This window comes from Podarcis erhardii (genome assembly GCF_964252035.2).
Source record: "Podarcis erhardii genome assembly, chromosome: 7".
Classification (NCBI taxonomy): domain Eukaryota; kingdom Metazoa; phylum Chordata; class Lepidosauria; order Squamata; family Lacertidae; genus Podarcis; species Podarcis erhardii.
The window spans coordinates 92,896,542-92,914,261 of record NC_138511.1 but is presented as its reverse complement, the minus strand read 5'-3'; the positions used below and the strand labels follow the sequence as shown (position 1 = coordinate 92,914,261).

At 49.2% G+C, this 17,720-nt stretch overlaps 1 protein-coding gene and 1 pseudogene across 2 annotated transcripts in view; one reads left to right on the top strand and one right to left on the bottom strand.

Moving 5' to 3' along the window:
• Positions 1–560: 560 nt before the first annotated feature.
• The window catches only part of LOC309345608 (uncharacterized protein), a gene marked incomplete at its 5' end in the record, with an annotated part of 296,278 nt that continues 279,118 nt past the window's right edge, over positions 561–17,720 (top strand). The window contains one exon of the mRNA XM_081868803.1: positions 561–650. Coding sequence (XP_081724929.1) covers positions 576–650 — 75 coding nt within the window. The remainder of the gene's footprint in view (positions 651–17,720) is intronic.
• LOC309347134 (large ribosomal subunit protein eL30 pseudogene) lies at positions 7,769–8,195 on the bottom strand (annotated as a pseudogene). Its single transcript has one exon. The product of its transcript is annotated as a large ribosomal subunit protein eL30 pseudogene (transcript).

Sequence of the window (17,720 nt, the reverse complement as noted above, 5' to 3'; positions counted from 1 at the left end):
TTTCATCGACCTCCTCTCACCTCCCTTTTTGTATTCCACTTCTATTAATTGTTTCAGCAATTCCTTTCCATCTTTCTCTATTTTCTGTCATATAAATATCTTAACTTATTTTTACCCTTATTTTCCATTAATACTATAATGCTTATTTATGCTTAACTCCTTATAACATTCCTACTAAAGCCATAAGATTTCATTCCAACATTTTTCTAACACTCAGTAATTTTACAATATTTCTATTTCTGAAAATAAACTTTAAACTTTTTCCAATCTTCTTCCACCATCTCTTCTCCCTGGTCTCAGATACTGCCAGTCATTCGTCAATTCCAAATAGTCCATCAACCTGGTGATCTTCTGTCCGAGGCTCTTAACTCTTTTCCAAGTCCCTTCTTCAGGTCTTCTTCATATTTATACATGCACTTTACTTTGTCTTCTACTGATCTTGTTCTTATTTTCCTTCCTTTGATACTGAAGAGCAGATCTCGGGGAAGCTCCAACCTAGCAATGCTTTTATTCCTTCTCGACAGGTCAACCAAATCTCCGTAGTTAAAACTAAAATCCATAAGGTATTTCAGGACATGTTTCAAAATTCCTCCAAATCCAAAGGCCCCCACAGCTCCAATCTCCTCACGACCCAAGTCCAAATCCCAAAAGTCAGTAAATCCCTGCATTAAGGGATCTATCCAACTTTCCTTCTCCAGTCCAGGCAGGGCTCCGATCCTCAAAATCTGACTTTTTATAAATTCAATCATAAAAGGCCTCAACTTATAGTCCTCAATTTGCCTCTGTAAGGCTGGGACTCCCACTTGTATTACTTTAGGTTCAACAACAGCAACTTTCTCCTTCGCCTTCTCGACAATTTGCCCTGTCAAAGTAGATTCCTGTATCAGATCCTGAATAATTTCTGTATTGATGTTCACTTTTTGTCCCAAACCAGTCACTTTTTGTCCCAAGTTAGTCACTTTTTGTCCCAAGTTATCAATTTTAGTAGTCATGACATCTGTCTTCTTGTGGAGTTGTTCCAACGAGTGACTTATCTTGCATAATGCAATCACTAAAGCTTCTTCTGTCGACATTCTCAAATAGTCCAAGGTCAATCCCTGATTCTCACAGTCTCTTATCTTGCAGCTGGTTCCCCCAGCTCAGCTCTTATAACAGTTTCAGAGGCTCCCTCTAGAGGGAAACAGTTTCTATTTGTGTCAATCCTTTTAAGCACAGTTCAAACAGTAAATATAGTTTCAATTTTCAGTTACTTTTCCTCCTTTTTAAACACAGAAGAGGACAATGGAAACAATATATTTCTCTTATTTAGCTAACTGTCAAGATATGTTCTATTCACAGCCAATGAACTTCAAAACATCAATCTTACTGGCAGCCCCTTTCCAGGTTCGGAGCAGTGGTGATTTAATTTTCAACACTCTCTCCTGCAGGCTTGCGCGATCCAAAATTTTCCCCCTCTTCTCCTGCTTCCAAGGGGGGTTTAATAGTTTTAATCGATGGAAGTTTAATCCTTTGCAGAAGACTTTCCAAGACCTTAGCTTCCAAGACCTTAGTCTTTGCTTCAATCTATTTACAAAAGGGGAAGGCGGACTTCCTGTTTAAAACCTTCCTGTTTTGGTGCCAAATTAAGACATTTATAGATCCAATTTTCCGTTCTACTCACGGGTAGTTGTTTAAAATCGAATTGTCCACAGGAAAAAGTCAGCGCTCTCCGGCAACAGCAATGCGGCTTCACTCCGTGAAAGAAGCAATCAATTCGAAGCACCGCGCCGCTCACCCCACGTCACTCCGGATCCCCGAAACCGGGTCTCCCCGCGAGTAGGGGAGGCGCAAAAGGTGCCAGCCGAATCCCAGGTTCACAGGCTTCTCCCGCCTGTGATTTTTAGTGGGTCACCGCCTTCGCCGTGGCGGCCAGACCCTGTTTCCACGGAGTAAATTCCTCCCGATCAGAGGAATTCCGCCATTGCCAGAAGCGCTAACCCGGAAGTCTTAAAGTCACAGTTATCCTTGTCCTGTAGTTTACGTGTCAATTTTGCCAGTTCTGCGTAGTCCATACATGAATATATTTTTCCACTTCTTTTGCATGCCTTTTCCTACAATCCCTAACAGAAATGCTTCAGGTTTTTTGACAAATGTTAGATGGAACATTTTCTTCAATTCTGTTCTGCCCTCAGTCTGTTCCTGCTTTCCTCAGATCTCCCTCCCTCCCTCCCTCCCTCCCTCTCTCTTAGGTCAGCTTCTTTTGTGTATTGACCTTGCTATGGACTCCGGTTGGTTGCCTTGGTTGCCCAAGGGGCCTGGCAGGACTTTTTTGGTTTTTTCACCTACCTCGTAGCAATTCGTCACAACTTTCTGGCATTGGCAGTTAGGCATTGGAATATGTGTGCTGTGTATGGACTGGGTATGGGCCATCATCTACCCCTCCTCTTTGGGGTATTCAGTTAAAGGAATCCGGTCGTCGTGGATCCTGTCCAATGGGGCCATGGCACGACCCCCCGGTGACGTCACGGGGTTGCTTCCAGTTATATTTGCATCAACAAGCTCCTCCCATTGGTTGTTAACTCTGATATGACTCCCGTGGAGTCTTGTATTGCTGTTTCATCCAATGCCTAAGCCAATACTACTCACATGCTGTAACCAATAAAAGTTGTGGCCTAATTTTGCCCATTAACCTAAAATAATGTGTCTTTGTGTCTTATTATACTCCTAGGCGGGTGGCAGGTCCTCGACTCACAACAGGGCAAGGATTCAACAACAGGCTCTGCTTATTTTCTCGTGCCTAGTGCTGGGAGAAGTTTTGGTGGTGCCTGGGTTGCCATATGTCCTCTTTTCCAAGGACACGTCCTCTTTTCCACGGGTATGTAAAACGAGAGTCCTGCTTGGGCCAGTGAGGAGGCCAGGGGAGAATTAGCTGTGGGGTCTCAGAGTGGGTGATCTTCATAAAAGGGGAGGGGGAGGGAAGGGAAGGGACACCCCCTCCATTCCCTTCTCCCTCCAGACCTCTGGGGCATCAGCAAAGATGATTGATTGATTGATTGACAGACAGACGGACTGAGTTTGCTTAGATGCTGCTTTCTGAGCGGGAGCTGCACCCTCAGTTGATTCCAGCAAACGTTCAAAACATCGAAACACAGAGCTTTGGAAATTCAAAGAGACAAAACACGGAGCATGTCGGTAAACTCAAATGACAGCAAAGGCAAACATGGAATAAATTCTATATTACAAAACACAGCAAGAAAGGAACCATCTAGGCTTAAGTAGATGAATGCAAAGCAGAGTTAAGTGACAATCTGGCGCTGGTCTTGTCCTGGAGGAGCCTGGCTTAAATGCAGTTCAGAGGGGAAGGGGCAGCTGGCAGGCAGCTGGCTGCCATGGCTTTACTCCAGAGGAGGCAAATGTCGGGCAAGGCAGTGATGGCCAGTCTCTTTGCCATCTCTTCAGATGACGCTCTGAAAAAGAGATGTCTGGAGAAACCGTCCTCTGGCGAACTTGGAAAGTGCAGCAGGAGACTCTGGGCTTGTTTGGTTTTATTCCATGAAATTTAGACACGGCTCGATTGTAAAATACAACAGCTGCGCAGCAGTCCACAAGGAGGAGGAAACAATGAAATAATCGGTAAACACAGCTCTTTAAAACACTCAGAAATAAAGTCAGCAAAGAAATGAAAAGAGATTAAAACGTACACTGGCACCGTCCGTGTCTGGGTAGGAAAAAATGTTCTTAGCACGTGTGGAAAAAAGTACAGGGAAGGCCTGGTGTCAAGTGGCAGGGAGTTCCAGAGTGCAGGTGCCACCACTCCAAAGGCGGAGCAGGTGTTCTGTGGAGCCTGTGACAGGGCCAGTTCTGGAATCAGGAGGAGACTCTGAAGAAAACATGGTAGAAAGGTAGAATCATACAACTGCAGAGCTGGAAAGGACACCAAGGGTCATCTAGTCTAACCCCCCAGCAAAGCAGGAACCACAGCTAAAGCATCCATGACAGATCACCATCCAGCATCTGCTTAGAAACCTCCAAGGAAGGAGAGGCCACCGCCTTCCATCCCACAGTCGAACAGCTCTGACTGTCAGAAAGCTCCTCCTGATGTTTAGTCGGAATCTCCTTTCTTGTAACTTGAAGCCATGGGTTCGAGTCCTACCCTCATTCTGTCTTGGGAGACACTGCAGGAGTGCAGGAGAAAAACACCCTTCCTTCTTTCTTTCCTTCCTTCCTTCCTTCCTTCCTTCCTTCCTTCCTTCCTTCCTTCCTTTCTTCCCTTCCCTTCCCTTCCCTTCCCTTCCCTTCCCTTCCCTTCCCTTCCCTTCCCTTCCCTTCCTTCTTCCCTTCCCTCCCTCCCTCCCTCCCTCCCTCCCTCCCTCTCCTCCTTCTTTGCATTCTGCATTTCCATGGTTCAAACCATGCTGAGGCTGCCTTACAACATGAAAAGAAAGCGTATCTGCAACGTAACATAGGTTGTCATTCATAAAGAATAAATAAAGCTTTTAAGGATACAAAATCAAACTGAACAATTGCCACATACGTAAATTACTGTACAACAAAATGAAAAACAAAGCCACAGAAAGCCAACAGCAATAACAGCAGCAACAATGACCCCCTCTCCAAACAGTACCCCCCCCCAACCCAAGAGTCTGTTCAGCAGCCTCAGGGCTGTTCTTTTTTTGTAGTTGGAGTCAGTCCGGGCCCTGCCCTCTCAGGCCAGGTGGGAAAAGACCTGCAAGGCAGGGACCAGGATTTCCAGGGCCCCCTCCTCCCTTCCTTCTTCTGCACTTCACCTATTCCCCCGTGGAGGTGATGGGAACTGGGCAAGGCCCATGTCCTGCCTCTGGGGGTCTGCCTCACCCCCCTCTGGGCATCACAGGGGGCAGGCAGGAGGTGGGGGCCTGGCTCGCCTGCCCCCCTGCTGGCACGTCTGAAGGGGAGATGACTGCCCTTGAGGAGGATTTTGAATTCAGCATGGAAATCAGCCCTGCTTGGGAACTCCTGATGGAACCTCCAGGTCCAGAGGAAGTCTATCTGGATTCTTCTGGCTTTTAGGGTTGTTTTCCCACTAGGCTAGTCTTATGTTATGAAGGCTTCTGCCCCCCAGTTGCTGGAAGCCAAAGGAGGGGAGAATGTTGCTCTTGTGCTCAAATAATAATAATAATAATAATAATAATAATAATAATAATAAATAAATAAATAAAATAAAAATAAAAATACAATAGTCCAAGATTAAAAGCTTCTCTAAACAGGGCTGCCTTCAGATGTCTTCTAAAAGTCTGGTAGTTGTTTTTCTCTTTGACATCTGAGGGGAGGGCATTCCATAGGGTGGGCGCCACCACCAAGAAGGCCCTTTGCCTGGTTCCCTGTAGCTTTGCTTCTCACAGGGAGGGAACCGCCAGAAGGCCCTTGGCGCTGGACCTCAGTGTCCAGGCTGGATCATAGAATCATAGAATCATAGAGTTGGAAGAGACCCCAAGGGCCATCGAGTCCAACCCCCTGCCAAGCAGGAAACACCATCAGAGCACTCCTGACATATGGTTGTCAAGCCTCTGCTTAAAGACCTCCAAAGAAGGAGACTCCACCACACTCCTTGGCAGCAAATTCCACTGTCAAACAGCTCTTACTGTCAGGAAGTTCTTCCTAATGTTTAGGTGGAATCTTCTTTCTTGTAGTTTGGAACCATTGCTCCGTGTCCGCTTCTCTGGAGCAGCAGAAAACAACCTTTCTCCCTCCTCTATGTGACATCCTTTTATATATTTGAACATGGCTATCATATCACCCCTTAACCTCCTCTTCTCCAGGCTAAACATGCCCAGCTCCCTTAGCCGTTCCTCATAAGGCATCGTTTCCAGGCCTTTGACCATTTTGGTTGCCCTCCTCTGGACACGTTCCAGTTTGTCAGTGTCCTTCTTGAACTGTGGTGCCCAGAACTGGACACAGTACTCCAGGTGAGGTCTGACCAGAGCAGAATACAGTGGCACTCTTACTTCCCTTGATCTAGATGCTATACTCCTATTGATGCAGCCCAGAATTGCATTGGCTTTTTTAGCTGCCGCGTCACACTGTTGGCTCATGTCAAGTTTGTGGTCAACCAAGACTCCTAGATCCTTTTCACATGTACTGCTCTCAAGCCAGGTGTCACCCATCTTGTATTTGTGCCTCCCATTTTTTTTGCCCAAGTGCAATACTTTATATTTCTCCCTATTAAAACTCATCTTGTTTGTTTTGGCCCAGTTCTCTAATCTGTCAAGGTCGTTTTGAAGTGTGATCCTGTCCTCTGGGGTGTTAGCCACCCCGCCCAGTTTGGTGTCATCTGCAAATTTGATCAGGATGCCCTTGAGTCCATCATCCAAGTCGTTGATAAAGATGTTGAATAAGACCGGGCCCAAGACAGAACCCTGTGGCACCCCACTAGTCACTCTTCTCCAGGATGAAGAGGAACCATTGATGAGCACCCTTTGGGTTCGGTCAGTCAGCCAGTTACAAATCCACTGAGTGGTAGCATAGTCAAGTCCGCATTTTACCAGCTTCTTTACAAGAATATCATGGGGCACCTTGTCAAATGCCTTGCTGAAATCAAGGTAGGCTACATCCACTGCGTTCCCTTCATCTACCAGGCTTGTAATGATGATGGGGTGATGGGATGATGGGTTGGAGAAGCTCCTTCAGGTATACTGGGCTGAGGCCATTTAGGGCTTTAAAGGTCAGGACCAACACTTTGAATTGTGCTCAGAAACGTACTGGGAGCCAGTGTAGGTCTTTCAAGACCGGTGTCTCATCCTGCGTACCAGATGGAGCTGGCAGACAGCTGCCCTGGACACAGAATTGACCTGCTCCTCCATGGACAGCTGTGAGTCCAAAATGACTCCCAGGCTGCGCAACTGGTCCTTCAGGGGCACAGTTGCCCCATTCAAGTCCAGGGAGTCCTCCACACCAGCCCGCCCCCTGTATTTCTGTCTTGTCGGGATTCAACCTCAATCTGTTGGCCGCCATCCATCCTGTTCGAATCCTGCTTGTGGGCTTCTCTTCTGCTTGTTTCACCATAAGAAGAGGAGGATGGATGAGATGGGCCTCCTTTGGTTCTGCTCATGTTCTTGCCTCCTTTGGAGTGCTGCATTCTCCATCTCTCTGCTTGCTGGGAAGGTGTGGGGGGGTGGTGGTGGAAAAGACTCTCCGAAGCCCCTTCTCCATGTTTCCCGCTCTCCCTCCTATCTCCGGGAGGCAGGCTGTGTCTTCCGCGATGCCGCTCTGAGCAGATGGCGCTGGATAAAAGGCTCGCTTTCTGCTCGATTTGCAAATCTGGGCGCATTTGCCAGCGGGGTTAGGAGCCTCTCGGAGCCTCCCTGAAGGTCCTTGTCAAGCGGCGCATTTGCTCGCCGGAGGCTTATTTTAAATTCAATTGAGGTTCTGCCGGGAAGTGGAGCTAAATGGGCATTTAAGGATTATCTTTATTTATTGACTTAGAAGATGTACCAGCTCCTGAACGCCCCCCCCCGCTGCTGCTGCGGGGGGGGGGGCCTCTGGGCGCACCTTCCCTGCCCGCACCCGGTGGCTCGTCGAAGGTCACCCGAGGGGCCCGGTGGGCGTTGGTGGGAAGCTTGCAACTGGCGGTGCCCCCAACTGGGGAGGCCCCCCCCCCCAGATAAAAGGCGGCAGGCGTGTTCTCCAGATGCATCTCAGAGGGAGGAGACCCCAAGCGCAACCTGACTTCTCACTTGGATTTTGTGGAAGTAAAAATAAGCCTGGGACATTTCCCAGCTGCTCAGTGGGTATTTTGCTTTCTTTTTTTCCCTTTAGATTTGTAACCAGTTTTATTACACAAAATGTAAAGTTCAGCAATAGCTACTTCTCACTGGTTTGCTCTGGCCTGCTTCTAATGATGTCAGAATCACCTGGGTCAATGAGGGCGGGTGTCCACACTCTGTAGTACTTTCCACAAGCTGTACCCAATTCAATATTGTAGTGGCGCACGCCAGTTTTGCCCAACACACCATAGTATTCAGTTTCTGGTTTCCTTAGAGCTGGGCAGTTGTTGGCTAGGATGACCAACTTGCCTTTGCCCTGTTGGATCATTTTCAGAGTCTGCTTGTATCCCAATACATATTTACCTCTTTTCATAACCAGCTGAAGTCCAGAGTTTATGGACTCGAGGGACTTTATCATCTTCTTGGCGGCCACCATCCTGTCGGCTCACGTCGGCTCTGCTGTTACCAGAGAGGCACATCTGGGTATTTTACTTTCTGAACGTAGGTAGTAAGTAACCTGCTAGATCTTGCCAATGGCCCATCTAGTCTAGCATCCTTCCCCCCCCGGGGGGGGGGCACTCAGGTGCCTCAAAGGGAAACCCGCAAGCACAAGAGAAACACTGCCCTCCTGAGGTTTCCAGCAAAAGACATTCAGAAACATTTCTGCCCCTGAACTAGCTAGCAGCCTGCAATGGTCTTCTGCCCCTCCACAAATTTGTCTTTGCCTCATTTGAAGCCACCCTGTGGGAATGTTGTGGACAGTAAAGGTAAAGGGACCCCTGACCATTAGGGCCAGTGGTGACAGACTCTGGGGTTGCAGCGCTCATCTCGCTTTACTGGCCGAGGGAGCCGGCGTCCAGCTTCCGGGTCATGTGGCCAGCAGGACTAAGCTGCTTCTGGCGAACCAGAGCAGCGCACGGAAACGCCGTTTACCTTCCCGCCAGAGCGGTACCTATTTATCTATTTGCACTTTGGCGTACTTTCGAACTGCTAGGTTGGCAGGAGCAGGGACCGAACAACGGGAGCTCACCCCGTCATTGCGGGGATTCAAACCACTGACCTTCTGATCAGCAAGCCCAAGGCTCAATGATTTAGACCACAGTGCCACCCGTGTCTGTGGGAATGTTGTGGACAGTAGGAGAGAATATAAAGGTAAAGGTAAAGGTACCCCTGCCCGTACGGGCCAGTCGTGTCCGACTCTGGGGTTGCGCGCCCATCTCGCTTAAGAGGCCAGGGGCCAGCGCTGTCCGGAGACACTTCCGGGTCACGTGGCCAGTGTGACAAGCTGCATGTGCTGGTCCAGGGGGGAGGTTACTGTGGGGCGAGGTCCAGGACCTGAGTTGAGGGTCGGCAGACAGTCCTCCATGGGCGAAGCGGGGTCCACAGCGAGGAGCCGGGCAAGGACAGGAACTCTGGGGGAACAGGACTGGATGCTGGCCGAAACAGCTCTTCATTGACGTTGCTCCCGCAACCTGGGACCGGGCCGACTGGCCTGTATCTTCTCTGAGGCCAGGGGCGGTCCCGGCCCCCAGGAGACCCGCCTCTCCTGGCCTTAAGGCGAGCACTCCTCCTGGGAGAAACCAGTTCCCTTCGCCTCTCTGCCCTGAGCCTCTGCAGTTCAGGAGAGGCTGAAGGGTTACTGGGCCCAGGGGGAGACTCACCTGTAGGCACTGAGTCCTCAACCACCTCTGGAGCCAGAGTGGATTCACCTGGTGCCTGCTCCTGAGGATCCGATACAGGTGCAGGCGCTTCAGAATCAAGGCCCTGCCCCAGCTCAGCCGGCCCTGGAGGCAGAGACTCCTGTGCAGGCTGGGATTCCTCCAGTTCAGCCTCTGAATCGGATTCCCAGGCCATCACACTGCATCTGGTGAGCCAGCGCAGCACACGGAAACGCCGTTTACCTTCCTGCTAGTAAGCGGTCCCTATTTATCTACTTGCACTTAGGGGTGCTTTCAAACTGCTAGGTTGGCAGGCACTGGGACCGAGCAACGGGAGCTCACCCCGCCGCGGGGATTCGAACTGCCAACCATGCGATCGGCAAGTCCTAGGCACTGAGGTTTTACCCACAGCGCCACCCACGTCCCCAGGAGAGGATATATTGAGTAAATATTTATCCTTCCTCACTCATGCTTGTGAGTCAGCAACAGGGTGACATTCCCCTGCATATTGCAGGGAGCTTGTTGGTAGATTCGTTCGAATCTCTTTAGTTAAGCAATCCAGTCTGGCTTGTCCAGATTGGATTATTCCTGGTAATTTCCCCTTCAATCCCTCTTTAAAATAATAAAGACACAACAGTCTTCTATTAAGAATAACAAGAAGTTTACTTACATTCAGTTCACAGTAGGTTCCTTAAAGGCAGATTTTAGCTTGTAGTTACAGAAGAGAGAGTGAGTTCACCCCATATGGGGATGAGCCCATGTGCTGCTGGCTGAGAGCCAGCAGACAGCAAAAGACATCAGTATCAGAAAAAAGCAACAAAAGAGAAGGGAAGATGGCTGCGTGACCAGCCCTTTTATGGGGTCTCCCATGGTCACACCCACCTACCTGGTCTCACACGCAGGTGGAGGATGCTGCAGACCAGGTGTGACAGGAAGTCCTCCTGCCTGGAGTAACACCCCCCCCCCCCGTGTGACCACTCTGGGCAAACAGGAAGTGTTGTACTTGCCTGCTTATGTTACATCCCACACACCCAAGTTGGTGGCCATCGATGCCTCCTGGGGGAGGGAGTTCCACAGTTTAACTCTGTGCTGAGTGAAGAAGAACTTTCAACTGCCTTCAACCTTCTGACATTGTCTGTTGTCCTTGTCTGTTTCGTAGCCTCAGTGTTATGAGAGAGGGAGGAAAACTTTTCTCACTCCGCTTCCTCCAGGCCAGTTATCATTTTACAAACTTCGATCTCTTCCTCTTCCTTGCCTTTTCTCCAAACTAAAACCCCAAATGCTGCAAACTTTCTTTATCTCCACCCCCCAATAATTCTGGTCGCCCTTTTCCAACCCCACAATATCACTTTGAGGCGGTCACCCCAAAGTCCTAGGGGAGGCAAGAGGGGAAAATGGTCCCAGCATGCTTTTGTGTAGTGTGGTGTAGTGGTTAAGAGCAGTAGAGTCGTAATCTGGTGAACCAGGTTCGCTTCCCTGTTCATGCAGCTGCTGGGTGACCTTGGGCCAGTCACACTTCTCTGAAGTCTCTCAGCCCCACTCACCTCACAGAGTGTTTGTTGTGGGGGAGGAAGGGAAAGGAGAATGTGAGCCGCTGTGAGACTCCTTCAGGTCTCAGTGATAAAGCAGGATATCAAATCCAAACTCTTCTCCTTCAACACCAGCCACCACCCGGCCTCCTGCAGCTTCTCTCCCTGGCACATGGGGCCAATGGAGGCTGGCACTTCCTGGGACAAGGAGATCAGGGCCCCCTCCCTCACAGGGGTTGGACTGGATGACCCCTAGGGCCCTCCTTCCAACTCTAAAGTTCTCTGATTCTATGACACAGAGGGAGGAAGCGAAACGGGAGCCTGGGAGGTTGCAAAAGCATCCCTGAACCTTCTTAAAGTTTATTGCTCAGGACCTTGAAAGAGAGCCGAGGAGAGTCTGTAAAAGCAGCAGCAGAACAGCCAAGCCAAAGCTAAACCTTTCTGGCAGGCATTATTAGATCAATAAAGAGTTTGTGCGTGCGTATATATAGATATATGTATATGTATAGGAGGTCTTCCTGCTCTCGCTCTCTCATGGAGGTTGAATCTCCACAATTTACTGGAGCTTTGGCCAGGGGTGGGGTGGGGGTGGCAGGATGAGGAGGGCCCCGCTTGAGACATGGGCTGGATCCTGACTCTCCTCCTTTTCCTCCTGGACAACAGGCTTCTCCCTCTTCCTCCTCCTCCTGCTCCCTGGGGTGGGCAAAAGGGAAAGTGGGGTAGCCTAACCCATTTGCAGTGAAAACAAAACAAATTCCTTCCAGTAGCACCTTAAAGACCAACTAAGTCAGTTCTTGGTATGAGCTTTCGTGTGCATGCACACTTCTTCAGATACACTGAAACAGAAGTTTCCAGACCCTTCTATATAGTGAGAAGGTGGGGAGGGGTATTACTCAGAAGGGTGGTGGGAATGGGTGATTGGCAGATAGCTGTGATGAGCCTGTTGACGACTCTTAACGACTGCAATAGGTCTTACAGGAAAAAGCAAGGGGTGAAAAGGTGAAAAATGGCTTTGTCATGTATAATGAGATAAGAATCCAAGGTCTTTGTTCAGACCAGGTTTCTCCATGGTTTTGAGTTTGGTGATAAGTTGTAATTCAGCAGCTTCTCTTTCCAGTCTATTTCTGAAATTCCTTTGTAGTAAAACAGCTACTTTGAGATCTTGTATAGAATGTCCTGGGAGATTGAAATGTTCTCCTACTGGTTTCTCTGTCTTGTGATTCCTGATGTCCGATTTATGTCCGTTTATTCTTTGGCGTAAGGTCTGGCCTGTTTGTCCAATATAGAGAGCTGAAGGACACTGTTGGCATTTTATGGCATACACAATGTTAGACGATGAGCAATTAAATAGTCCCGAGATGGTATGTGTGATGTTGTTGGGGCCAGTAATGGTGTTGTCCGGGTGTATGTGGCAGCAAAGTTGGCATCTGGGTTTATTGCAGGCTCTGGTGCCAGTGTCCGTGTTAGGTCTGGTTGTAGTATTATTGTGGGTTAGGAGTTGTTTAAGACTGGGTGGCTGTCTGTAGGCAATGAAAGGTCTTCCTCCCAGAGCTTGAGAAAGAGAACTGTCATTGTCCAGGAGAGGTTGCAGATCTCTGATGATGCGTTGTACTGTTTTAACTTGGGAGCTGTATGTGATGACTAGAGGTGTTCTGTTATTTTCTTTTTTGGGTCTGTCTTGCAGCAAGTTCTCTCTGGGTATCAGTCTGGCTCTGTTGATCTGTTGTCTAACTTCATCTGTTGGGTATTTTAGTTCTAAAAAGGTTTGCTGTAGATCTCTTAGGTGAGAGTCTCTGTCTGTAGAATTGGAACAGATGCGGCTGTAACGTAGTGCCTGGCTATATACAATGGACTGTTTGGTATGTTTGGGATGGTAGCTAGAGGCATGTAGATATGTTTGTCGGTCAGTTGGTTTACGGTATAAGGTGGTGTCTATGTGCCCATCCTGTATTTTTATAGTAGTGTCCAAAAAATGTATTTCTTGCATAGATTGATTCATTGTTAGGTTGATTGTGGGGTGAAAATCATTGAATTTCTGGTGGAAGGTGTCCAGGGTCTGTTGACCATGTGTCCAGATGATAAAAATATCGTCAATGTATCGCAGGTACAAGAGAGGTTTGAGTGGGTAGGAGTTTAGGAAACGTTGTTCTAAATCTGCCATGAAGATGTTGGCATACTGTGGGGCCATGCGGGTGCCCATTGCTGTGCCGCTGATCTGAAGGAACAGGTCATCACCGAATTTGAAGTTGTTGTGGGTAAGGACAAATTGGCAGAGTTTGGTGGCAAAGTCCGCTGTGGTTTTATCTGAAATGGTGTTCCTTATAGCTTGTAAACCATCGTTGTGTGGGATGTTGGTATACAGAGATTATCTGAAGAAGTGTGCATGCACACGAAAGCTCATACCAAGAACTGACTTAGTTGGTCTTTAAGGTGCTACTGGAAGGAATTTGTTTTGTTTTGACTATGGCAGACCAACACGGCTACCCATTTGCAGTGGGGCTTCTTGCCCTGGGGGGGGGTCCCAACTGTTGCAGGAACCCCCCCAACCATTCAGTTTGTACAAACACGACACACACACACTCACACAAATCAGCCATACATCGGATCTGTACCGTTCCACTTTTATTTTACACCATGAAGGAAGGACTATCAAAGGGGGGAGACTTGACACAAGGCAGCCAGAATCCCACAAGCCCACAGCGAGCCCTACCCAGTTGGCATGCCAACCTTGATGGTCCTGGACAGAAGACCATCACACTCACAAAGGACCTGCCTATGGAAGTGGATTCAGTACAGACTGAAACAAAGGACAGCGACCAGCCCTTCCCTCTGGGGGCAGGAAACTGTGAACTCCCTTTTGTCCTCAGGAATGTAATCATGGGGAGGGGGAAAGGAGGAACCAGAGAGGTGACAAGACCCTCAGGTTACTACCACAACTCCTCCCTGAACCCCTCCTCTTTGTGATGTGTCAATGATGTAGTCGTGATGTAGTTATGATGTAGTCTTGGGGTGTAGCATGGGGGATTAGCGGCTAATAAAAGTTTGGGTTCCCTTTTGGACGTGGCTTCCATCTTGCTTCATCTTGCAGTGAGTGGGAGTCCTGTCGCGACAGTCTTCAATCAAGACCAAGCCTACAGGCTGCTGTTTTGCCGCAATTGTCCTGGTTGGTCTCTTTGCTTTTTGTCCAAGGGAGCCCTCAGATTTCTCCATGAACAACTTAACCGTCCAGGGGTCCTTTACCGTAGAGCAGGCACCCCCAAACTTGGCCTTCCAGATGTCTTGGGACTACAACTCCCTTCATCCCTAGCTAACAGGACCAGTGGTCAGGGATGATGGGAATTGTAGTCCCAAAACATCTGGAGGGCCATGTTTGGAGGTGCCTGCCTTAGAGTGTAGGGGTGTAGCACGGGGGATTCACAGCTAATAAAAGTTTGGGGGTGTTGTAAACAAAAATTGTCCTTTTCCCTTAGGGGGTATCCAAGAGCCCATCTAGAGTCCTTACATAGGTTCCCTATTGGTAGGAGAAAATAACAGAGGCCAACCAGAGAATATTGAGAAGCAAAGCAGCTCGTAAGCTTGGTCTTTATTGATCTGCTGCAACAGGGTGCTCCCCTCACTCTCAGGAAAGGAGGAGGGACCCAGAAAAATGCTGTGCAAGGCATTATAAAGTCAACATCCTCCTTAAATTGTGGTGCCCAGAACTGGACACAGTATTCCAGGTATGGTCTGACTAAGGCAGAATAGAGTGGAACTATGACTTCCTTTAGGGATGCGGGTGGCGCTGTGGGTTAAACCACAGAGCCTAGGACTTGCCGATCAGAAGGTCAGCGGTTCGAATCCCCACGAAGGGGTGAGCTCCCGTTGCTCGGTCCCTGCTCCTGCCAACCTAGCAGTTCAAAAACACGTCAAAGTGCAAGTAGATCAATAGGTACCACTCCGGCAGGAAGGTAAACGGCATTTCCATGCGCTGCTCTGGTTCGCCAGAAGTGGCTTAGTCCTGCTGGCCACATGACCCAGAAGCTGTACACCGGCTCCCTCGGCCGATACAGCGAGATGAGTGCCGCAACCCCAGAGTCAGCCACGACTGGACCTCATGGTCAGGGGTCCCTTTACCTTTATGACTTCCCTTGATCAGGACACTAGACTTCCGTTGACGCAGCCTAGAATAAGATTCGCTTTTTTTGCTGCTGCCTCACACTGTTGACTCGTGTGAAGCTTGTGGTCCACCAAAACCCCAAGATCCTTTTAAAATGTACTGCCAGTAAGCCAGGTGTCCCCCATCCTATATTGGTGCAGGTGGTCCTTGACCCCGAAGCCCAGGTGTCCTCTTGGCAGCTGTTCCATTTGCTCAGAGGTGATGATGTCCTCTTGTTGCTGGTCAGAGGTCCAAGCGCTCTTTGAGTTAAACTGTGGAACTCCCTCCCACAGGGCGGCTTTAAAAGCAGATGAGACGAGTTCCTGGGTAGCAACTGGGATATGGCTGCAGCAGCTCAGCCCCTGCCCCACAGGCATCCTTCTTTGGGGTGGGGGTCCTGAGAAAGGGTGCATTGCAGCCGCCAACCCCACAAGCATGTGAAGAAAGCCCACCCTCTCACTTTGGCCAGAGGGGACCAGGGTGTTCCCAGGGGGGTCTTCTTCCTGGGCATCTCTCTTCCCCGCACAACAACCGCCCACTTAGCACTGACATTTCCAGCTGCTGGAATCTGGCCTTGACCAGAGAAAATGAATTTCATGGGATGAGGAAGATGCTGAAAGGCTCCTCCAGCCTTGTTGGTGCTTTGGTCCCCGTTGCCATGGCGATCTGAGTCACATCCCACTCTTGCTGTGCTCTTCACCTAGGATGGGGGGGGTGTTTTTCCCCCAGATGGGGGGGGGGTGGAGTGCTGTCTGATTGTCTCTCCCTCTCCCTTCAGTCATTTCTCCATCTTCTGTTCTCAAAAGGAGAAGAGGGAGGGAATGGCTGCAAGTGATACCGCCCCCCCCCTTGGAATAAAGAAATTTTAATGCATTAAAGGGCATTTTAATGTTGTATTTTAATCTTGTTTTTAAAGTTGTATTTCAATCAATTTGTTTTTGTATCGGTTGTTAGCTGCCTTGAGCCTGGTCTTGGCTGGGGAGGGCGGGGTATAAATAAAATTTATTATTAGTATTATTGATGATGATGATGATTGGCATGGGCTGCAGCCTGGCCTTGGCACATCCTTGGCTCTGCCCTCCTCTTGAAACCAGGAAGACTGGGAGGCCTGGAGGTTTGGAAACAGAGCTTTGCTTTAGTTGTGATCCCTGCACCCCAGGGGGTTGGACTAGATGATACTTGGAGGGCCCCCCCGGTTCAACTCTACGATTCTGTGACTCTGGTCCACCCCTGCGTTTGCTCTGGCTGCTGCATGTTTCATGCCCAGGGCTTTCCTGCAGGGGGGAAAGCGCTTGTTCAGTTTCATTAAACTTAATTGTTTTCTCATTATTCTACCAATTTGCCTGGGAGCGCAACATACTCTGGCTCTCCTTTGCCGCAGGTGGTGGGGGCAAGAAACCACCTCAGGAGCCAAGCAGAGCCATCAGGGACTGCCCCCTCCAGGCCAGAGCCAACCATCCTGGGCATCCGGGGGTCTTAAAGGACAGCCTCTTGCTGGCTGGAGGGGGAATCTCTGGGGTCTCCTGCCTCAACCGATGGGAGGCTTTGGGCTCAGGAGCCCCAGGTGATGTTCCACCAACTTGGGTGTGTGATAAGAATTTCAAGGTCTTAGATATATAATCAATGTACCAAGCAAGCACGTACATAGATCAGCACAGGAAGACCGACCTGAAACCATTTTGGATTCCCAAACTGACCAAATGTTTTCTCTGCAAGGTCAAAGGAAAATGGAAAAGCCTCCCCGTTGTCTTTTCCTTCACAAATCCTGTCTTAAGGGTATGTCTGTGTTTGAATAGGGTGAGCCTGTGACCTGACTCAGGAACTAAGCATTTATCATTACAAAAGACTGGCCAGGCTCCCCAGGGTATCCAATCAAGTGACCATTAACAGGTAACCTGGCAGACAGGAGGTAAACAAAGCACTCAGATTTCTGCTGTAGACTGCCCCTTCTGTGATGTAGGTATGATGTATCTGGGGGTGGTCTGGGGGCTTGCACACCATTGTTCTGGGTTCCTCCTGTGTGTGGTGAGTGAGGACCCTGTTGCAGCAGATCAATAAAGATCAGGCTTACTAGCTGCTTTGCTTCTCAAGATTCTCTGGTTGGCCTCTGTTATTTTCTCCTACCAATGGAGAACCTACAAAGGACTCTATATGGGCTCTTGTGTCCCCCATACGGGAACCAAGGGCAGATGTTTGTTTACAGCAGGTGGCTCTAGAAAGTGGATCAGACCTATTCACGGAGGAGGAGAGGACTATAGGAGGCTACTAGGCAGGGCGGCTCGGCCCTGGCGCCATAGTCAGAGGCAGTAAGCGCTTTGGAAAGCCAGCTGCCGGAAGCTGCAAGAGGGGAGAGTTGCTCTCGGGCTCGGATCCTGCTTCCCAAAAGAGGCACCTGGTCAGCCTGTGAGAGCAGGAGGCTGGACCAGGTGGGCCATTGGCTCAATCCAGCATCTGGACTCCTCTGATGTCCTTATGGAACTTCCAGGTCCAGAGGCAGTCTATCTTGGTTCCTAGGGTCTTAAGGGTATCTGGCCTCTTCCAGGACAGGAGGCTGGACTAGAGAGTCTCCCTTTGGCCCCATCCAGCAGCCTCTGCATATATAGATATCATTTTTATTGATTTCCCAAATTTCAACACAAATTAAGACAAAATTAATACACCCCCCTCCCCAAATTTG